Source organism: Ceratotherium simum, chromosome 22 (genome assembly GCF_057802395.1).
Source record: "Ceratotherium simum simum isolate JZ-2026a chromosome 22, ASM5780239v1, whole genome shotgun sequence".
NCBI classification, from domain to species: Eukaryota; Metazoa; Chordata; class Mammalia; order Perissodactyla; family Rhinocerotidae; genus Ceratotherium; species Ceratotherium simum.
In genome coordinates, this window is record NC_141921.1 from 14969739 (window position 1) to 14992876 (window position 23138).

The 23138-nt window shown below is 53.1% G+C and overlaps 1 protein-coding gene across 1 annotated transcript; it reads right to left on the bottom strand.

Annotated features, from left to right (window-relative positions):
• Positions 1-1375: 1375 nt before the first annotated feature.
• On the bottom strand, positions 1376-21704 carry IPO13 (importin 13). Its single transcript, XM_004441989.3, has 20 exons — positions 20816-21704; positions 18357-19093; positions 12911-13051; positions 12660-12801; positions 12385-12551; positions 12056-12176; positions 11822-11969; positions 11197-11378; positions 11087-11113; positions 10768-10902; positions 10407-10550; positions 9004-9084; positions 8096-8233; positions 7805-7901; positions 4782-4834; positions 2481-2547; positions 2334-2392; positions 2091-2180; positions 1630-1811; positions 1376-1541 (listed from the first exon to the last, which is right to left on the bottom strand). The coding sequence occupies exons 1-20, from the start codon at positions 20897-20899 to the stop codon at positions 1445-1447; spliced, it is 2892 nt and encodes a 963-aa protein (XP_004442046.1). The 5' UTR covers positions 20900-21704; the 3' UTR covers positions 1376-1444.
• Between the last annotated feature and the right edge of the window lie 1434 nt (positions 21705-23138).

A 23138-nucleotide genomic window follows, 5' to 3' on the forward strand; every position in this document is an offset into this window, starting at 1 on the left:
GGAAGCGGGACAGAGTGGCCTCAGGGGATGGCAGATGGGAGGACTGATGCTGACTGTGTGGGAAGAGACTAAATGAGGATGAAGAATGGAGGACTCAGAATGGAGGACTCAGAATTTGTGCAAAGGTAGGGAAAAGAACCAGGAGGAGCGAGCCGAATGTGGGAGAGTAACCAGTTCTCCTATCACCTCCAAGGAGACTCAAGGCTCACGGATGGGACGGGGGAGAACCCCGTCCTGCTTGTCAGATCTTACTGAGAAGACTGGGGTGCCTGAGAGGAACCCCGGGTGGAACCATGGCTGAGGAACCAGAAAGGGAGGGAACTGTGCTAAGGTAGGAGAGTGACAGCAGCCCTGGAGCTGTCCCTGGTCCTGACCAAGCCCTGACCAGCGAGTGCTGGGCAGGTACCACAGAGGTGGGGAGCTAGGGGTACAACACTGGGTCCTGCCTTCCTCTTCCTCTGGGGCCTGTGATTCATCCCCACACACACGCTCGGCCCCTTTCTATGCCTCTCCTCAACCATGTGCAAGCTTGGGTGTCTCCATAACCACACCAGAAACCCATCCAGGAATTCAAAGCCACACTCCATTTCTTCCCTCCCAGCTGGATCCAGCCCCACCTCACTTCCAGCCCAAGGCCCCAAGTCTTCTACCTAGGAAGCCTCCCATTCCCATTAGAAATGAAACCTCCCGGCCCTGCCCGGTGGCGCAAGCAGTTAAGTGCGCGCGCTCTGCTGCGGTGGCCCGGGGTTCACCAGTTCGGATCCCGGGCGTGCACCAACGCACCACTTGTCAAGCCATGCTGTGGCAGCGGCGGCGTCGCATGTAAAGTGGAGGAAGATGGGCATGGATGTTAGCCCAGGGCCAGTCTTCCTCAAAGCAAAAGGAGGAGGATTAGCAGATGTTAGCTCAGGGCTGATCTTCCTCACCAAAAAAAAAAAAAAAAAAGAAAGAAAGAAATGAAACCTCTTCCATGCAGCATTCCCTCACTGGTCCCATTCTCCCAGCTTAGCATGGTAATTATGGACTAGATCAGCCTTTGTTCAGATAGAACAAGGCAAGGCAGAACTAGGACCTAGTACTCAGCATTGTTGATTAAAAATTTTTATGCATGCACATTGGGACTAATTTAATGGGGGCAGGGAGGTTGCTGGTACTACTGCAGTCTCCATCCCATGCCAAAGGCAATGGCAGTTTTCTGAAAGGCTCCAGCCAGGTGGCTTGGCTATAGCAGTGCCCCTTCCACCCTAGGGACTGGAGGTTATCCCTACCACTCCCTGCCAAGGCCTGGGTCCAAGTATCCTCCCAGCCTTCCCCAGGCCAACTGGGGTCACCCAATTAGGTGGTGGTGGCAGCAGAAAGGAAGCCGAGACAGCAGTGCGGTGGAAGTCCAGGTTTACTCTTTGGGGAGGGGTGAGGAGGAGGTGTGGGTGGGACGGAGCGCCCCTCAGTAGTCAGCTGTGTAATCTGTGCCATGCAGCCCCCGGCACAGCAGTGTGAACTCCTTCACCATCTCCTTCACCCGCCTCTTGTTCACTCGCTCGCTGGAGGGAAAAAAAATCAGGTTAGCACCATCCACCACCACCGCCTCCTCCTCCTGACCCAAGCCCAGGACCCACCAGCTCTGCTCACCGAAGGATCTGCTGGCTGAAGGTGTCCTTCTGTTCAGGGCTGAGGCGGGCAGAGGGAAAACCAGGTGGCTGCAGTGCCTCCTTGATCCACATGCTCAGGAGGCTGAAGCAGTGTTTGTTCAGGGCAAATAGGATGTCAGCAAAGCAGTCCATGAGGCTGCGGGAGGCCTGGCCCCCAATGGCCTGAGGGAAACGGATTCTCAGCACACCAGGACGTTGCCCCTTCTGCAGCCACATCCCACACCCTCCAGGACAGTTCCTTAACCAAACCATGACAAGTGAGCACTGCTTTTTGAGAGCTAGCTGATCCTCACAGCAACCCTAATAACTTTCAGCCATTTAATTGAGGAAGGAACAGAATCAGAAGCTTAGGAAACCAAAGGCTCAAGCTTCCCAAAAGGGCAGCTGCCTCAGCAGTGAGGCCCACCCCACCCCATCAAACCCCCACTTGCTTCATCTCACCTCCAGCACTGCTATGAGCAGCATACGGCCATCCTCCTGTACCACCTTTCCCACAGGCTCTACTTCCCCACACCGCGGCAGCAGCTCTGTCTACAGAGGATGGAGAGGCCCGTCAACACCAGCTCCTTCCTCGCTTCCCAGGAGTCAAGACCTGCACACCATACCCCTACCCTCTGAGTCCTGGGCAGGGCAGGGCTGGGTATATAGGGATGGTAGGGGGTCAGGGGTCAGCATGGGACTCACAAAGAAGCCACAGGAAGCCTTGACAGTAGGTGCCTCGGGGAACTTGAGGGCCAGCACAGCTGTGGGAGAGGCAGAGGCAGATCAGATGGGGCCTAAGGATCCTCCCAAAGGGGCCCCAGGCCCACCTCTCCACCTGTCCCCACTTACCACACTGGAACACAGCTTTGATGTCCAATCGTTCACACAGGAACAAATCTGGCTTCCGCTTCAGAGCCTGCAGGAGGTGGAGCTGGTAAGCCCAGCCCCAGCCAGCTCCAAGGACCATCCCCCCACTCACCTGCCACCCTAGGCCCAACTTCACACACCACAGGTAGAGGCTGCCAAAACCAGCCACCCAGCCATCACTGGGAGACCCAGACCACCCTAGAGTTCAGTAGGTCAGGAGAGGAGCAGCCAAGGGATGCTATGTACATGTATGTGTACATGAATGTACAGGTGTATGTGAGAGAGGTGGGGGTCATAATGCAGAAAGCTTGGGTCCCAAGTCACTCTCTGAGCAAACATCTCCCCGTCTCCCTCCATCAGGGCCAGACCTCCTGCAGGCTCCAGGTAGCCAGCAGTGACTTCGCTTTGATTCAAAGAGGCAGTCAAGGTCCCCTGGATTTGTTAACAGGGCAGCAGGAAGAAGAGATGGCAGCTGGACATGGAGTCTAGTCCAACTGCCCCCTTCCCATGTCCTGCCTATATTCCTCAGACATCCTCCAGCTCAGGAAGAGGAAAAGCAGGGTAGGAGCGCTGGAGCCATGGCCCCATCTTTCACCCAGGATACCCTATGTACAGGCCCTTCTCAGCCATGCCCAGCCCAGGAGCCAATGCTGCCATGTCGGGGGAAAAGATGGAGTACAGGGGGCAGAGAGCCCACCCCAAGTGGTACCAGGACACAACGGACACATCCTCAGATCACAGGAGATGCTCTGCACAGCTCCAGCAGTCATCAAACAGTGCTGTTCCCCAGCAGCACCCCCCAACACACACCACACAGACCCCTAACCTCCAGCCCCTCACATACCTTCCACTCCCTCATGTTCACTCATGTGTAAACACTCCCACGTGCACTGTCACTTGAAACTTAGCCTCAAACACACCTCTATCATATCCCTTATACACACACTCTCTCACATTTGCAACATATCCTCACTACATCTTCACAGCCAAACTCCCCACATCCCCTAACCATGTCCGCACACCCACACCCTCAAACTACCCAGTCCTCCAGCACATGTATTCTCCCAACACACCCATCCACAAATACACACTCAAACACCCTCACCCCCAAAGATACACCCACACAAGTCCATCCAGGCTCAGAACACACTCCCCATTCCCCGCTTCTCCTGTGCCCTGCCGCCACAGACTATGAGTTCCAAGAGAGTAAGAACTGTGCCTGCTTTTGCTCACCATTATATCCTCACACCTAGCAGAGTACCAAGCATATATTACACGTTCAATAAGTATTTGTGGAATGATTAAGCAAAGAAATATGTCATTTACCCCAACCCACAGGACCCCTCAACCCACAGGAACCCCCTAACACACAGAAACCCCATCACACTAACCCCACATTCCCACAGCCCAACACATATATCTTCCAAAACGTACATACTCAAATACCAATACCACAATATATACTCCTATCCTCTGTAATACACACTCCCACAGCCCAACACACAAACACCTCCAACACATATCAACATTCAAAACCCTTCAATGCCTAACACATATCAACATACAATACGCATCAATGCATATGCCCACACTTCAAGTATACATTTGTCCCGACACAATACACATGCTACTTACAGCAGTTACGTGATTTCTGTTTCCTTCCCAAACCAAACTCAAAACGTACAAAGTAAGGTCCAAGACACTTCAACACACACCAAACACAAACACATCCTAACACGGTCTCACAATGGAGCCAGCACCCCACGTCCCAGCAGCGGCACAACCTGTCCAACAGCCCAACTCTGGGATCCACTGCAGCACATTCATCTCAGCCCCTCCCTTCGGAGCTCCTCCCAGCCTACCTCTCAAGAGCAGGCTGGGGGCACTGAGGCGGGCAGTTCCCGGCAGGAGCACGGGGACAATGAACCCCAGGCCCTTCAATTCCAGTCCTACCCCTGAACTTCTCGGGCACCTCAGCCGCACAGGAGCTGCTGGGCACAGTTACCACCCCCGCCCTGACCGCCCCCAGGCCAGCCCAGCTCCCTCCCTTCGGGATCAGCCTTTCTCTGGTCTTTGTAGAAGACTGAGCTAGTTGAGGCAAAGGGACACTAAAGGAGGATGTTGGGTTGTCAACTTCCACGGAAACAGATGAAGAAACTCTATTCAACTGAACAGAAAAAAAATTTGTCAACAGAAAGCTAAAAATAGGCTTAAATTGAATTTCAACATAAGAGAAAGAGAAAGAGAGAGAACAGAACGTGAATGAATAAAACTAAAACACACCTGTGCCAGGAGTTGCATAAATGAATCAACAATATCAGGATGATCCCTGGGCCCTAAAATATAATAAAGATGGAACTTAAGAAAAAATTATACAAACAGCAACTCAACCTCATATAGTTATGTGGGACTGAGAGCCTGCAGGGAGACAGCGTGGGGGCACATGAGCAGCAGGAAGCAAGATAAAGAAACAAAACATACAAAAACCATGAACTGGGAGAAGCCCAACAGAAAGAGACGGCAAAGTGAAGGACGGGCCTGCCCCAGCTCCCTCCCAAGGGGCCTTCACCTACTCCCCACTCCTCCTCAGGCCAGTCCCCCAAGTGATCCTTTGGTGCCCGAGCAATGCTGGACTCCATGTAGCTGAAGAAATAGCCCCCACACTTGTGCTGCGGCCTCTGGCAGGCTGGGGTACCCTACACTGTTTCCTAGAACATACCACCCCATCACTAGCCATTGAAGAGGAGGGCAGGTGTGGAGGTCAGTCCTTGGTACCTCCTTTGGAGGCCTGGCTGAAGGCCCTGGAAAGGCCAGGGTATCAGGGCCTGAGTAGGTGCCCCCTCACTTTGATGGCCTTAGGGCTCCTGGACTAGCCAAGGAAAGGAAGCTATTGGGTCCACTTAAATCAGAGGACTCCTTTTTGGGTAGGGCAGTGCCCAGTATGCTGTGAGAATGGCTGGGCAAGCCACTGGCAGGGCCTAGGGGAGGAAACTGCAGCATGAGGCCAAAAATGAGAGCTCCACCCAGAAAGCCCCACCATGTGGACACGGACTCAACAGAGAGCCAGGCTCATGGCTGAGGACCAGCTCCCACCATGTGGACACACGAAGAGAGAGGGAAACCAGTCAGTGTGTCATCCCATGGTGCAGTGGGAGGGCAGAGCCTGAGGAAGGGATGGCAAGACCAGGACAGCGTAACAGGTAAGGGGGCCATCCTGTCTAGCAAGACAACCAACGAGCCCAACAAATATGATGTTGGACACTATTCTGCCTCCAGTTCTGATAATGCCTGTGGCAAGGACAAGGTATGCACCGCCTGGAGCTCCTGCCCGGGCTGCTCCGCTCTCAGGAGGAGGTGCTGCGGGAACATCTGCCCGAGACACCACTAAGAAGCTGTGTGACCTTGCGCAAGCCACAGTCAGTTTCCCCGACTGTAAAGTAGATAATCATCTCTTCCCTGCTTCCTTCTCCAGGCTATGAGGAACCACTGATACAGCCCATCCCTTTCATATCTGAACCTTGAGTTACTCGAGTCCTGGAAAGTGAGGCCCAATGTGCCCCACGCCTGGGTCCCACTGCAGACAGCAGGTTCACTAGTCTGCAGCTGCCCTGCTAGCAGTGGGCCAGACACCGAGAAAGAAAGGTTCTGAGGGCAGGGAGCCCTCACTCTCCTCTCCTCAACCGCATCTGATACCTGCTCTATGCTGGCCTTGTTCTGGGCGCTGGGGATGCAGAGAGAAGAGACCCAAGCCTGCCCTTGAGGGGCTAGTGTGAGGAGAGACACAGACATGAAAGCTGATTACTGAGTGTGACGGGTGCTGTACTAGCAGTGTGTGCATGAAGCAGGTACAGCACAAAGTGAGAAGCACCCATTTCTGCCTCAGAGAAGCTGCTGGGGACTGAGGCATGGGTCAGGCATGACGGAGGGAGAGCTCATCCAGCAAAGGGCATAGGGCATTCCAGTCAGAGGAGCAAGGCACAGCGATCAAATGGTACGCGGTAAGGGAAAAGTCAGTGTGGCTGCACTGCTGGGAGTCATGGGGACGCTGACAGGAATGGACACTGAGAACTACGCAGGCGCTACGCCACGTGGGTGGGAGTAGGATGATAACCTGAGGGTAACAGGGAAAAACAAAAGAGTTTTAAGCCAGGGAGGGAAAATGCTCAGATTTGTGTTTTATTAAGAACATTATAGCTGCAGGGTACAGAATGGATTGGAGAGAAGGGCAGGTGTCCAGGAAACCAATTACAAGATTGTTGAGGTAATCCAGGTGACAGCCTATACTGAGGCAGCAGCCATGGAGGGGGAGGAAAGTGGGCAGACTGAGGAATAATGGGGAGCCAGGACTTGTCCCAGACTGGATACGAAGAGTGGGAGAGGTGGAGTGGAGGATGACCACACCTGGGTTTCTGGCTCAGGTTTCTCCTCACTTTGGACCCACCCATGGCCAGCACTGGAGCAGAGGCCAGCATCATGGGACTAGACACTGAGGACATAAGCAGAGAGCACTCTGCCTCTAGCCGAGACCCCTGGTGAGCCTCACACCTGTGACCACGAATCCAGGCACGACTCATGAGGCTGGTGGAGCAGCGCCATTTCTTTTCCAAGTTAGAGACCTGGGTTAGACTGCAGGGGAAGCCTGGAGCCCCTTGCTCCCACCTCTCTCCGGCAGAGGGCCACAGTGAACAGGGGGCTGGGACCACAGCCAAAGGTTTTTGGCCTAGAAAGGAATAAGCTTCGATGCAGGAAAAGGAACCAGCACTCACTGAGTACTGTGTGTGCAAAAACCCCAAGCCAGGGGCCCAAAAGATGCTACTTTAATACCTGTAACAATCCTATCAAGTATATGAAATCTCCATTTCACAGATATGGAAATGAAGGCTCTGAAAAGATAAATGACTTGCCCAAGGTCACACAACTAGTTGGTGGTGATGAGCTCAGAATCTAGGTATATCTGACTTCAAAGCCCATGCTCTTTCCACTTTTCATTACATCCCCCAAAAAGGAGCCAGCCTGGTGCCCCAAGTCCCTCAGAGCTTCTGGCCCCACCCTCTCTCACATCCAGACTGGCCCTGAGCCCAGCAGGCCAGTAGAAGACATCATTCATTCTCTTACCGCTTCAACCTAAGGTGTCAACTATTTGTAGGGTGACAATTGTGCTGTGCTTGACCCCATAAGTTTCCCACCAAGTCCCATGTGCAACTCAGGGGACAGAGGAGAACAGAGTGGGCAGCTTTGGCTCCCCAATCGGGGAAGCAGAGGCAGTGGCAGTGGCGGCAGCAGCAGAGACCCTGGTCAGGACCTACCTTGCTGGAAGAGAGTGAGGGTGATGGAGGTGACGAGCAGGAAGAGAGCCTCGACGGGGGGAAAGTGGGCAGGCTCATGAGCAAAGATGTGGACCAGCTACAACAAAGCAGGGAATGATGGTCAGCTGAGGCCCTGTTTCACCAGGACAGGCCAGTACCCCTGGAATGCAGGTGAGGGCCCCTGCCAGGGCAGCCATCCACCACACTCGACCCACCCACCACCCCATCTCTGGGTCAGATCTCTGACTAGGATGAAACCTAGAACACTACTCCCCCAACCAGAAGGCCCACCTGTCGAGTGAGGTCAAGAGCAGAGGCCTGGGGGATGGTGCTGTACATCCGACCCAGCATCTCACACAGCTGTGGCACCATGGGGGCAAAGTCATCCAGCAGTGTCTTAACAGACTTCTCGAAGATAGCGCACACCGCCTTGGGAAAAAAGCAAAAGGGCCCATGAAACAGACAGCAATATTGTATTATAATCATCAAACCTGCTAAGAGACTAGATCTTAAAATTATTCCAACAACTAAAAAGAAATGATAATTATGTGATATGATTGCTATAATGGCAATCACATTATATGTGTCAAATTAACATGTTGTACACTTTAAATTTACACAATGTTATATATCAAATATATTTCAATTTAAAAAAAAGGCAAGCAAAGCAGCCTTGGCCAGCAGGTCACAATTGGCTGAAACAGAACTGAGACCCTGCACAGAGAAGGCCTAAGAAGGGGCCTTACCTATTAGCCTTGCCTGGCCCTGTGAACCAAGGAAGATAAACAAGTCTGACCCTCACCCTGAAAGGCAGGAGGCAAAAAGCCTTCTCGGAGGAGCACCGGATGGAACTTTGTTAACTCAACTCTTGCTACTTAGATCTCCACCATTTCCTCTCAGGGAGCAGCAACAGCCACAAAATTCTGAATTGAAAAGGGACCCAAGGCAGGTCTCTGATGCTAAAGTGGATCCCTGACTGTCACTCAGTCCTAACATCACAGTCCTTTGGTCGAGCACTTCTTATGACACTGGGAAGTTCTGAATGTCTTCCCAAAAGATTTCTTGTGTCTACGGGGCAGGATTCACCTCCTGTATTTCCTCCAGTCCATTGCAAGCTGAGGTGAGGAAGGAACGCCTTCCTCCTGCTCCACCTCTGAGCAAAGTCATCATGGGGGCAGAGAGCAAGGGTCAGGACTCACCTCCACCACCTGGGCATCACTCAGCCATTTGCTCAGCACCTTCTGGATAAGCTGGAAGACCTGCTGCAGCACCACCACAACCTGAAGACACAGGAAGAAGTGAGGTGCCCCCAGCACCACTCTCACCCGCCCGAGGACCTGGTGCTAGGAAGCAGGCCAAGAGTTCAAACCTACTACCCCAGACTGCACACTGAAGACTCAGTGCATGAAACCCTGGGGGGAGGCATGGTTTGCTGAACCCCCCATGAGTGACAGAGCATATCCTGAATTCTAGGGATCATCTTAAAGGAAGCCGCAAACAGCAAAGCAGGGATATCATGAGTGCTTCAGAAGATTATTAAAACGTTGTAACCTTGTTTCAAAATCATTCCCTATCTATTTCTGCTCAGCAAAACACTTTTAGTACCAACAGCCTATGGGCTAGCTCCTGAAGAAGTGGAGATGCTGGGTAGGATTAGGGTAGAGAGCCCCAAGAGATGCATAGATACAGAAAGCTTATGGAGGAGCAAAGAGCCGACTGAAGTCTTGGGAGGTGAGGGAAGAGAAGATGATGACTACCACAGAAGGAGAGGGGGCTCTGTGGGAGGATCACAGCCCATGTCTGATATGAAGCCAAAAGGGTAACTGAAACTGGGGTGGGGAGTTGAGTAGAGGGGTCAGGATACTGTGGTTTCCTTTCCTCCAGGAGAAACCCTGGAGGGGTTACTGGGAACAATGACCAAAGCAGTCCCTCAAGTTTGTACAGAACTTTATAGTATGCAAAGTACTTTCACTCAAGACCATATCTGCTATCCAGCAGTTCTATGAGATAAGAAAGACAGATATTCTCATGTTCTCAGTTTTGAGTGGGAAGCTGAGGCTTGCCCCAGATCAAACAGCTTGTAAGTGGTCACCCCAATCCCCTGTGCCCGAGCTTAACACAGTATTCATCACACTGCTTTGTGACAATCTGTTTACATGTATTTCCTCTAGACTGGGAGCAACACAAACGCAAGAACTATTACATGTGGAGCATCTAAGTATCCTCAGTGCCCACAGGCGACAGTGAATGCTGGAGTAGAAGGCCTCACCGAGTTAGGGGTTAAACAGGGGCCCATAATTATATCACAATCACTTGGTTGAAGGATAATGTCAGTGTCCCCCATGGGGTGGAGGAACCACAATGACATCACCCAAGTTGAGCTGGGGAAAAAGACAACATCACCCACAGGGCTGAGTGAGACAATGACATCACTCCCTAGAGTGGAGGGCAATGATAAAGTCATTCACAGGGTCAGAAGACCAAATGCATCATGCCCCATGGGAATAGGTTAACAATGACAATATTACCCATAGAGTTAGAGGGGTGACAATGACATTCTCACAGGGTTGCGGGGGGCAATGGCAATGACAACATCACCCACGGGGTTGGGTCCCTGTGGCACTGGCAGCTTCCGGAGCTCAGAGCCTTCATGATCATCCTCATGATGACTGACATCCAGCGTGGTGAAGAGGTTGGAGAGAAGCCCCAAGATGTGGACAATGGCCAGCTTGTTGGAGGGATTAGGCTATGGGCAGAAGTGAAGCAAGCTCTGGATCTCCCAGCCCCAGCTTGATACCCCGGCCCCAGCCCTGATTGCCAGCTCCAACCCCCTCAGCAGCCACAGCCCACACAAAGGGAAGCCCCCGCTCTCTGGCCATACACACACACACACACACACACACACACACACACACACACACACACACACACACACACACACACATATCCACCAGCTCACTCACTATCTCTTCTGCCAGCTTCTCCAGCTGCTGGATATAGGGTGAGATGAGCGAGTGCAGGTTCTTAAGGATCTCCTCCACTTGCAGGGCTGACAGCAGGAAGCCCAGAGCCTGCATCAGCCACATACACTGGCTCGTCTGTGGGGCAGAACATGGAGAGTCAGTCCTGTGTACATCTGGTTGTGAGTGGGAAGAATGAACCTCTTGGGGAAGGTTCCAAGAACACAGGTTAAGGGACAAGGGGTAAGAAAAAGCAGAAGATAGGATTTCCACAGATTCCCACACTACCCCCAAGGAGCCTCCTAGAAACTTTTGAGCTCACCTTGTGGATCTGTTTCATCAGCACATCCTGAGGATAAAAAGAAGGAATATGTTATCGGCGCAGTGCAGAGTATGCCCTGGGGCTCACCTCCACCAAGGGCCCCTGTATACCTGGGAGACAGCCACAATGTTGGCAGCATAGGGCGGCAGGTCGTATTTGCATTCTCGGCAGATCTTCTTGAGGGTGGACACAGAAGACACAGAGAGCTCAGGATTGCCTAGGGCATGCAGTACAAGGGGCAGAACGCTGTTGATCATGACAGGGTGGTCAGCCAGCCATTCAGACAGAGCTCCTGGAGGAAGAAGGGAGATGGGAGGATATCTGAGGCAGGCCAGGCTGGCTTTGTACCGTGTCCCTGAGAGGCAGGCAGAGCTCCTGGCAGGGTCAAGTTGCAGCCCCAGTTCAGAACACTGCTCATTCAGAGGACTGAATGGGCAAATATGCATGCACGTGCTCAAACATGAGCCTCACAGCTGAGAAGCAGGAAGGAGTTACTCAGTAGAGGCCCAGCACTGCTATTCCATTGCCAGTGAACTAGCCTCACTGAATTGCAGCTCAGAACACTGTAGGAAGGACCCCTAGAGGTGCCAGGACAGTCAGTTGGCTGCAATGCTGATTGTGTGTGTGGGCATGTGTCTCTCTCCCATCTTGGATACGACCCAGCAAGCTGGCTGTGGCTGGAGATGGGTGCCTGTGGCTCTGGGAATGTGCTTGTGAGTGTGTGCCAGGTCTCACCAATGGTGAACATGACAGTATCCGCCAGCTGCACATTGCTGATGCTGATCCGTGGGATGAGGCCAATGAGCCCGGGCACCACATCAGAATAGTTGACGTCGATGGTCTCTGCGATGGATTGGAAGCCATAGAGCAGGGCCTCTGTGTGCTGGGGAAAGAGGGTGCCACTGGCTTGGCTGAGGAGGAGGATGTGATAGGTCTGGGAGGGCTGAGGGAATCAGGCTTGGGAGGTACCTGCCAGGAGTAGGGTTCCTCTGAGCTGGTGAGCAAACGGCCCAGCTTTTCATAGAGGTTGCTGAGCAGCTCGGCCCCCAGCATCTCATAGACATACATGAGCGTGTCTGAGATGTCCACCCTAAGAAGCAGATGAAGGCCTTATACACTGCCTGGATCCTTCCCCCAAGCCCAGAAGCCCACCCCAGTACCCTCACAACCCTGCAAAAGTGCCTAGAGAATAGAGAAAGGAGCCCCAGGATTCAGGAAGCCTGGCCTTGGGGCCTTCCCTTATTGCCTTCATTATTTCAAGACTCTATTTAGAGCTAGGATTCGCCTGCTACCATCACCTGTAAATTCGAAACTGCTCCTTCTCATCTGAGGACCAGAATCCATATTCCTCATCAGAAGGGAACTGTGCCTTGTGCAGAAGCACATCCACCAGCTGGAAGTAGACTGGCCGGTACACCTGCTGGTACACAGCCTGTTTCTCTGCCTCAAAGGACAGAATGTCATCCTGAGAGAGCCAAGGAAGAGAGTTAGCCACTTCACCAGCAGGCACAGAAGCCCATGATCCACCTTCTTCCTTCATGGCCCCGTCCTACTGGAGGTCATGTAGACACACCTGTAGCGTGTACCAGAAGGTAAGAGTCAAGGAGCTGGTGGTCTCATTGACAGGATAGTGGCCAGGGATGCCCGTGCAGAACATGATCATGTTGACAAGGGCCAGGAAGCTCTGCCAGTGCTCCACTTGGTCCAGCAAGGCCCTAGGAGGAAGAAGATACAGTAAGGTGATTCCACCTCTCCCAGGAGAGCTCTATAACCCCACCTCTTAGAGGGTCCTGCTACCCCACCCCCAGCTGCCCCACTCCTCACCGGGAGTGGTTCTCGCCGAGGGCCACAGCAATACGACAGATGCCATGGGAGGTCTCCATGTCCCCATTCTGCACTGCCTGTCGCAGTTGATCCTGCAGTCCCAGCACCAGTGGGATGAGTTTCAGGAGTGTGTTCACATACCTGGAGGCATGAGATGAGGAGACCCATCAGAGCTGTCTGCCCATACCCCACCAGCTTTGAGAGAAAGGCATATTCTCCCTGTCTTCCATCAAAACCCTCTCCTCACATCAAATCCAAAGCCAAAAAGAGGTCAGGGCCTACATGGCAGCTTTCATGCTGCCCATGTTGGGAAGAACCTTAGAACAGAGACCTCCAGGGGATCTCTGGGAAGGAAATATGAGAAGGTCAGTATTATGGGCTTTCAGTCTTCCAATTGGATTTAGAGTTGACACTGGAATGGTTTAAGACTTTAGGGGAGGTTGGGATGAGGTATGTATTTTGCATGTAGGAGGGACACAAATTTGGGGGGGGGTCAGAGGGCAGACTGTTATGGGTTGAATTGTTTCCCCCTAAAAAAGATATGTTGAAGTCCTCACCTCCAGTACCTCAGAATGACCTTATTTGGAAATAGGGGCATTGCAGATGAGGTCATAGAGTAGGGGGGTGGCCCTAATACAATATGACTGGTGTCCTTATAAGAAGACATCCATGTGAAGACAGAGGCCTACAGGGAGATTGACATGGGACAACAAAGGCAGAGACCGGAATTACGCAGCTGCAAGCCAAGGAACGCCGGAGACTGCTCGCAAACCACCAGAAGTTACGAAGAGGTAAGGGAGGATTTTCCTCCAGGTTTCGGGGGAGCTGACACCTTGATTTTGGACCTCTAGCCTCCACAACTGTAGATAATAAATTTCTGTTGTTTAAAGCTACCCAGTGTAAGATACTTGATTACAGCAACTCTAGGAAACTACTACAGACAGTATTAGGGGAGACTGAACAAGGATGGGAGACACAAACGTTAACACAGGCTCAGGAGCCCTGCTAAAGACCTTAGAAGGCAGCAACAGCTCCTGAGAGCACCAATCCCCACCTCCCACTCCACCCCCTACCACCAAATCCTAACTCCTACGATCTCTGGTGGCAGTAGGAAGGGAGAGTAGATGATGAACTCAGAGAGAGCTAAGAAGCAAAATGGACAGGACTTGATGGCTGACTGGATATGAGGATGGAGAAGAGTCAAGGACAACTCTCAGGGTACTGGCTAAACAAGTAAGTAAACACAGCTCTTTATTGAGACCTGGAGGGGTGGATGAAGGGGGTCAGTAACAAATTTAATGAGAGTCTGGAAGGTGATAAGTTCAGTGTTAGGCATGTTGAATCAGAGGTACCTGGTGAGATATAGAAGGTCCAGTGTAGAAGAAGTATCCAGAGAATTGGATATAAAAACCTGAAGCCCAATGGAGAGGTTAGTGCAAGAGACAGATTTTGGAGTCATCAATGAACAGCTGGTAATTAAAGCTATGGGAGTAGATGAGAACTGCCCAGGAAGAAAGTGTTGAATGAGAGAAAACAAGACGGTCCAGGTCAGAGCCCTGAAGTACAATGATCCCTAAAGAAGGAGCAGAGGAAGCACAGTACAGAAAGGAGAATGAGAGAAGGCTAGCTCCATCCCACTGATCCCTCCCCAGCAGCCTGCTCTGTGGAGATCAGACTAAGCAGAGGAAGTGATGCTCTCAGGGGGATCAGATGCTTGGGACCCCTCTGCTGTCAATCATAGTGTCACCATAGCAATCTATGGAGAGAGGTGGGGACTGAGGGTTCAGAAGGAGTTCGATCTGGACTTGCCCCAAGCAGGTTGCTAGGCAGGTAGCCTCATAACTTTAGCGGCAGGATAAGAAGGACAAGAGGCAACCAGCCCAGGATGTTGGCCTTCTTCTCCACATCCCCATTCTGGCAGGACAAGGCGTCCATACCAAGATACTCCCAGCCCAGAGACAACCCCAGAGGGTGCTGCTTGGAGACAGCTGGGATAGCTTCAGTCTCATGACCCTGACACGGGCTGCACCATCAGACAATGGGCACCTTCAGGCCAGACTCTGGCACAAAGAGCGTGAGCAGAGCCAAGGCCACGGCCTGTGAGCTCCCCAGCAGCTGAGACGGGAGCAGGAGGTAGTATCCTACCCCCACAGCATCCCCACTGTATGCCAAGGCTCCCTCACACCTGCCAAAGTTCATGTACATAATAGGTACTCAGTGAGGGTTCTTAATTTGTCTCATCTAAGCCTCATAACAGGCTAAATCAAGGACAATATAGCCCAGAAGGGCTCAGAGTACTACCCAAGGTCATACAGCAACTTAGAGACAGATTCTAGGCTGAGACACCCCCTTATACTGCTACAGGTCTGCTTCTCTTTCAGGGCCCAAACTGAATTTTCCCAAAGAATCTATGCAGATCTCAGCCCATATCTCAAGCCCTAACTGATGGGAGCCCCCAAGAGCCTGTCTAATTCACCTTCCCCCTCCTCCAGACCCCAGTGAAAAGCTTTGCCAGGATTAAGAACATATTTCAGAAAAACAAATAAACATTTCGAAGGAGAGAGAGCCAGGCAGGCAGCAGCAGCTGTGGAAGAATGAAGAAAGGGTGACCTGAGTGCAAGCTCAGCCAAGGGGAGGGCTAGTGTCAGGACACTGGGCAACAGCAGTGGCTGGATGACCCAGGAGTCAAAGCCACTGCAGGTGACTTTCTCAAGCCCAAGCTAGGAAACTAGAGTAGACAGAGCAAGGCCCAAACTCTGACTCCAGGCTGGTACAGCCCACCCATGGGGGAAACTCTTGCATAGATTTCCTACCACCTGGGCGCCTGTGCCTGAGACCTGTGAGTAGACAGAACAAGCCTGAGGCCCCCAGAGGTTTCTAGGTTTGGAGGAGGGGGATAGAGAGGATGTCTTTAGGGCCATGGCTGAGACTGGGTTCAAGAGGCCTGGCTCCCGTTGGTCAGCTGGAGCTGCCAGGGGAGGGCTGCTGGGACTCCTCGGCTGCCACTCACACCAAGCTCAGCCCAGACCTGCAATTAGAGCTCTGGGAGCAGAGCTGAGAAAATGGGGAGAGTTGCTAAGCAACCAAGGGGACTGCAGCCAATGGGCGCTCAGGAGGCTGTGGGTTCCCTCACTGGCTCCTTGCTCGCTCATTCGCTCAGAGGAGAAGAGGCATCAATTACCTGCCAAAGCCCTCAAGACTGGCTGGGTGGGGAAACCTGGGTATATCCAAGGACACCACACATCACTCACACACCGGCCCTAGCCAATTCCCTTCAGCCATCAACTGTCTGAGTCCAGCCAGCACTTGAGCTTCAGGATGCCAAGAAAGGCCTTGACCTGGGGCTTAGTACCCACCTTAAGTTGGAAAACCTGGGAAATCGGGGAAAGGGATCATATGCACTGCCAAAGCAATAATGAGACCCAACACTAGCAACTTCTGTTTACAGAGGCACAGGAACCATGCTAAACCTTTCACTGACTTTCTCTTATTTAATCCTCATACCAAAATATTCTTTATAGAATACCAGGGCAGGCCCCATGCACATTATCCTATTTAAACCTTTACAACTCTGTGAAGTCGATATGATCACACCCATTTTACCGATGAGGCAACTGAGGCTTAAAAGAGGCTTATCCAAGGTCTCAGACCTAGTAAGTGGACCATCTGGGATTCAAACTCAGATGTGACTAATACCACGGCTAGCACCATTAACCACTCCCCCATGCCATCTCTGTCAGTAGTTTTTTCCCCCTCCAACTCTGCCGAAGGTTCCCAAAGCCCTATTTCTGAAATGTTAGTGTCAGCCCTCCAGTCTTGCCCTGGCCACTCCAACTTATACCAAAAATCTCATGCCATTTTCTCTCTTTAAAATATTTTAATATCTTTACATCATCCTCAGGACGAAGACCAAATCTTAAGCCTAGCCAACAAGGTCCTGCATGATCTGGGCCCAATCTCTTATAAACGGCCCTTAAACCCTGCTGTCTAATCACACCCACGCAACACGCTCTCTCACACCCTTCCCTTGCTCGGGGTCTTTCATCTGTCTGGAATGTCCTCCCCATACCCATCACCTCCATTTGACTAACTCTTACATAGCCTTCAAAACACAGCGTGGTTGTCACCTCCTCTGGGAAGCCTTTCACAATCTTCCAACTGGGTTAAATGCCTCCTCTGGGCTCTTACAGCCCCCTGCTTTCTCCATTAGAGCATTCATCACGTTGATTGTACTTGCCCATGCATGTGTCTACCAGATTGTGAGCTCCTGAGTCTCAGACGTCAACCCATTCACCTTTATGCTCCCTGTGCTCAGCACAGGGCCCAATAGACAAACAGGCACTCAACAAACATGTGCTGAACAAATACTTCACTACAGTCACCTTTTTTTGGGTCTTGAATGTCCCATGGTGCTGCCCACCACAGGCCTTTGCACCTGCTGTAATTTCTGAAGCCTGGAACACTCCCTCCTCCCCCAGTTTTCTCCACCCCCACTCCCACCTCTCACCACTCAGGAAACTCCTACTTTTCATCCGTTCAAAAAATAGTGAATGCTACCAAGTGCTGCCAGGCACAATGTGACAAAATAAAATGACAGAGTGCCTATCCTCACAGAGCTGAGAGACTAAAGGGGAGACATACATTAATTTATAATGAAACCGTGTTTTGGGCTAAGAAGGAAAAACACTGGGAGCTCTGAAATAAAATAATAGAGTAGACCAAACTTAGTCTTAAAAATCATTGAGGACTTCTGTAAGGAAGTGAAACTTAAGCTGAGGCAGAGGCAATGATTCAGAGGCTGGAAGGAGCATAGGACATTCAAGGAACTGAAAGGCTGTGTGTGAGTGAAGAAAGCCAAGAGCATGGCATGAGATGAGGTCGGAAATGCCATACTGTGCAGCACCTTTGTGAATCACATTAAGGATTCTGAACTTGATCTTAAGAGCAGTGAGAAGCCACAGAAGGGTTCTGAGCAGAAAGCGAAGATTAGTTCCTCATTTTCAAAAGATCACTCTGGCTTCTGGTGGACAATGATGGGTATAAGCGTAAAAACCAGGGGACTGGTAAGATTACTCGGCAGTAATCTGGGGAGAGAGATGATGACAGCTTGGTCTAGGATGGTGGCAGTGGAAATCGATAAAACAGATTTGCAATCTGGTCAGGAGCAGAACAGCCAGGGCTTGGTGACTGATTGGTTGAGAGAAAGAGAAGACAGAGTGAAATATTTTAATTGAATAAATCTTTGGATGATTAGTCGTTTAACGTCTGTTTCCCACTGTGAACCATAAGGACAGGTATCATGTCTTGTTTGGTTCCCTGCTGTATCTCCAGCATAGAACCAGGCATGCAGTAGGCACTCAATTAGTGTTTACTGAACAGATGGGTGGATGGATATGTGGCTGGCCCAGCAGACTGTCCCTTTCTGGGAAGGTGGGGACTGACTCACCTCTGGGCGTCGGGCTGTGAGATGGCATTGACAATGGCCTCCACACTGCTGTCAAAGAGCTCGGAGTCCTGCAGAGCCGCGAAGGCAGCCTGAATGAGAGCCTCGCAGTCCTGCAGTGGCACCTCCAGCTGCACCCAGCTGGAGAAGCACTTGAGCACCTTCTGACGCACACAGCTGGGTGAGCTGGGCTGCTGTAGCAGCTGCTCCAGCAACGGGAAGACAGCCCCACACTCCACTGCCAGGCTGGCCCGCACCAGGCCTTTGCGATACTGGGGCAGGCGGCTGGTCTGGAACTCCTCAGGCAGCACTGTCAGCAGCTCTAGCAGGGCCAGGCAGCGGCCCTGGCCATCCACCGGTGAGTCCTCAGCCTGAAAGAGCCGTACCATATCTGCCACGGCACATGGCCAAGCATCAGGCATCATGCTGAGAGCCAGGGAGGCCAGTGCCACGCATAGTCGAGTCAGCACAATCTTGGAGCCACTGGCAAAGCGGGTGATCTGGGTGAAGAGCTGTGCCTTTAGACTTTCATACTGGTCAGTGGGGATGTCACTCCAGTAGCGAGAGATCTTGATGTGCAGGGCGCTGGCCCCAAAGTACTGGATCTCAGGCACCTTGTCATGCTGCAGTAGCTGCCAGCTGAAGTGCCAGGCCTGTGGGGAGACCTGGGCCTGCATCAGCCACTTCTGAGCCAGGTTCTTGTTCTCAATGTTGGGGTCGTAGTAGAGCTGGTGCAGCGCCTGCAAGACAGCACAGGACTGAGCAGGTGCTGGCCACTCTGGATCCTGCCAGAGCCCAGATCAGAGGGCGTGACTTGGTCCTGCAAGACTGCTCTCTCTTTCTGACTGCAGGGCTGAGCAGGAAGGGACAGCTCAGGGCTCTGCAGTGTTTCCTGGGCCTGGGGTCCTGCTGATACCCTGAGAGCCTGAACCTTGCCCATGCCCTATCATAGCCTCTTCCTATGGCAAAACATGGATTCAGACAGTGAACCTCCACGGGAAAGCAGAAAAGGAGGAGGCTGAGCTCTCCCAAAGGGCAGGCACCTGAGGTAAAGGGCAAGGCCCAGGTGGAACGAATGGCTCCATGGGGATGAAGCTAAGCCTGAGAAGAGCACGGAACAGCCTGAGGGGCCCTGACCCTCCCAGGCACAGCTGCTCCCATCAACTCCAACAGCTCCATTCAGCTCCCCCAGGATCATCCCTAGGTCACTCCAGATGCTGGCACCAAAGCCAGTGTGAAATCTGAGCAGGACTAAGACTTTGCCAGGCAGCCCTAGGGCAGAGACATACTGGAGGGGAGGGTGAGAACACCCCTCAGGGAGCACACATGAGGGTCCAGAAAGCTGGTCCAGAGAAGGCTTGGCCTACAGCCCTGGCAAATGCCTAGGCTGGAGCTCTAAGCAGCCAAACCCCCTAGGTCCCAATTCCACTGAGACTTCACACAGTAAGAAAACAGTGGTTTATCTCCCTGGTTGCACATGGAACAGTGCACCACCATGCCAACACTGCCCAGCCCCAGGGGATGGAAGGGTGAGGCCAGGACTCTGACCCCTTAAGCAGGCTCCATCCAAGGAGGCCTAGCCCTATCTGTACTCCTGACAGCCAGTTATGGCCACTGTTCCTTCTTTGGCCCCTCAGGGATGCTGAGGCAGGCAGAGAACAGAAGCAGAAGGGATCATCTTCACTACTACAGCAAACAGGGCTCGAGAATAACAAAAGAATATCTACAACCATTCCCTGCATTCTAGCAAGGTAGCCCCATCTCCCCACTCATCCCAGGCCTCTGGGGGCAGAACCCAGAGAAGAACCAGAGAAGCAGTTCAGAGAGACGGACTGGGAGGGCCACGGCAGGAAGCTATGTGGGCATGTGAATAGGGAAGGACCCTGAGGCTGCCAGCAGGACCAGACCCATTGGACCCAGCACAAAACAAAGGGGGCCAGCCCTTCTCCTGCCTGCCCAGGACTGGTCTGGCCTCCACCCAATAAAGGAAGGACCCTTCTCCAAGGAAGAGTGAAAACATAACCCAGGTTGTTTTAATTCCAGATTATTTTCTGAGCCTCTGGCTCAACAAAACAGGTCCAGGATGGCTCAGCATCAGTATAGTTCCTGGGCACTGAGCTGCAGGTCTCCTGGGTTCCTGATTTCATACTGCACTGCTCATGCAGTTCCCATGGGGCTGGAGAACAGCCAGTCTGGCTAGAGGTCTAAGCCATCAGCACCCTGCAGCATCCCAAGACCCTAGAGTATCTATCCACAAAGGACTCTAGTCTAAGGAAGGCCAAAAATAGCCCATTAGGACACTGTAACACTGCCATCCTGCCTGCCCAGAGGAACAGCAAATGCCAGGTGCTCTGGGGGCACCATCCCAGCGGGCGCCCAGCCCAGGCCTGGGCTCTGGCATTAGTGTCAATCCCCAGAACTTCTGCTCTGTCACTGGAGTGCCCACCCCAGGGCCCTCATACCTTCTCCACGTTCTCCACAGTGAAGTCCAAGGCTGGTGCTGCTCCAGCCCCTGCAGCCCCCGGCTGCTCCTCCCGCCGCTCCATCTTTGCTCCCTCCTCAGCAGAGAGGTGGACCCTGACCTGTCTCCTGCCCCAGCCCCTCGGCTGCTGGCCCCCTGCTAGACCCCGGCTCGGGTGCCCAGGGAGTGGCGGGGTGACAGGGGGCCCAGGGCCGGCATGGCTGCCGAGGCCTCCCCACCTCGCTTGGGGGTGGGGGTCTTGCCAGAGACCAAAAGTGGTGCTCTTAGGAGGAGACCCAGAGGGGGCTCCGAGGAGGGAGCCGTCAGTGAGGAGTTCCCAGGCGGGGGTCTAGTGGTAGGTCACGGCTCTGTCCCCAGAATCTGTGAGGAGGGAGTCACAGGGGAGAGAGGCCCGTGGGGGAAACCGAGCTCCGGGCCGGTGAGGGGTCACAGGGTCGAGGGCCTGTACCCACAACACCCTTATCTGAGTGAGCTCTCGGGTCCCATGAGGAGGTCACGGGGATGGGGGGGTGACGGAGGAGAGAGCCCTTCACGGGTTAAGGAGGAGTCCAACGAAGCGCCGGGCTGCAGCTTCGCAAGTCTGGGGCGAAGAGTCCGTAGAGTTGAGGGGCTGTGGCAGACCCCCTCCGCTCGGCCTGGCCCGCGCTCTTCTCACAGCCCGCTCCGGCCCCGCGACTGCCGCTGCCTCCGCCCCAGTGACTGACAAGCGAGCCGGCCCGGCCGGGACGAGGCGGGGACCTCAGCGAGGCGCGGGCTGCCCCGAGCGCCTGTCTCTGGCACCGCCGACTCAAGCGCCGTACCCCACCTGCGCCTGCCTTGGCCCGGCACGGCCCGACCCAGCGGAACTGCGCGGAAACTCATTCCGGGTCCTGCCCTCGCGCCAGCCCGCACGCCCCCGAGCAGGCGACGGAGCGGCGCCCCGCTCGAGGTCCCCACCGAGCCAAGGCCCCGCCGCTGTGCACCCTGGGAAATGTAGTCCTTATGGCCCTAGCGGGAGGGCGGCGCCTTGCGGCGGAGGCTGGGAGCAGGTGGGCTGGGATCCGCCGTGCCGGTCAACCCCGGGCCCACCGCGGCTGACGGGCACTCCCAGTCAGACTGGCAGGAGGCGGTGCGGGGCAGCTCCCTAGGAGGATGTGACTCAAGGTGCCAGTGGTTGGAGGTGGGAGCCCAGGCTGGAGAATAAGATGTGTGTGTTGGGGGCTGGGGATCGGGGGACAAGTCACTCTGGTGCTCCACTGCGCGCGCATCCTGGGGCCCAGGAAAGGGGCTGTCTGGGAAGAAGGCATCAGCACGACCCTGAGAAGAGCAGGGGGGCTTGGCATGCCTCACGAGTTAGAAAAGACGGCTCTCAGGACCACCCAATGAGCAACTGGGAGATCACATACCATGGACAGTGCCCGGAGAATTTCTTCAAGTTCTTGGAAGCAACTTGTCTGTATGAGTAATTAGAATAAGACTAGTTCACATTTAAGTGCTAGGAACAGTACTTTGCACACTTTAGGTCCAGTTCTCTCAACGACTCTGAGGTGGGTCTTTTTATTCACCATTTTCAGAGATCAAACCGAAGTTGGGGCAAGTTGAACTTATCTTGTCCCTGGACACACAGCTAGGGTAGCAGAGACCAATCATCCCTACCCCTACCTCTCCACTTGTCCTTTTATTAACTCTCGCCAGCTATCCCAGCAGGGAAAAAAATATCAAAAGGGAAAGGACCTCTGTACTTGTGTTCAGTGGAGGAAGCTGGCATTGGCAATTGCCCCCGAGGCCTGAGAAGGTGGACAAAGGCTTCCCTGAGGAGAAGAAACTTGATCTGAGCTTGAAGAATAGAGATTGGGGAGGAGGGGGCTCAATTAGCTGATAAGCAAAGTCCAGTGGGAATCTAGTCATTCAAATCTTTATCAAGAGTCTTTGAAGTACAGCTAGTAATTTGTGTTCAGTTTAAGGGAATATATGTGGGGTGAGGAAGGGGGAAGGGATGAGTAACAGAGGTGAGGTTGGAAAGACAAGTTGGGAGCGGTAGGCTCTCCAAGGAGTTTGGACTTTATCCTAAGTACAATATGAAACCATGATGGGGTTTCAAATGGGCAGTGGTGATTGGATTTGCATTGTAGAAAAATCTATCTCTAGTATGTAGGAGAAATTGAAGAAGGAGAGGCAGGGCAAATTTGGAAGGAGGAAACAGGAAGCCAAAATGAACTGACTCCAGGTCTGTGCCTAGGGGTATGAAATGCCCTGGCGTGATGCCTACTGGAGATGTCACTGTGGAAGGGGGAGGGGAGGGTTGAGAGCACAAATTCTGGACT

Excerpts from the sequence above, each read along its gene's own strand:
- IPO13 (XM_004441989.3), bottom strand. The coding sequence starts at position 20,899 with ATGGAGCGGCGGGAGGAGCAGCCGGGGGCTGCAGGGGCTGGAGCAGCA. Across the intron at positions 19,094-20,815 it reads CTGTGGAGAACGTGGAGAAG|GCGCTGCACCAGCTCTACTA; the intron begins GTATGAGGGCCC and ends GCTGTCTTGCAG. Across the intron at positions 4,835-7,804 it reads CCTCACTCTCTTCCAGCAAG|GGCCCAGGGATCATCCTGAT; the intron begins GTAGGTCCTGAC and ends ATTATATTTTAG.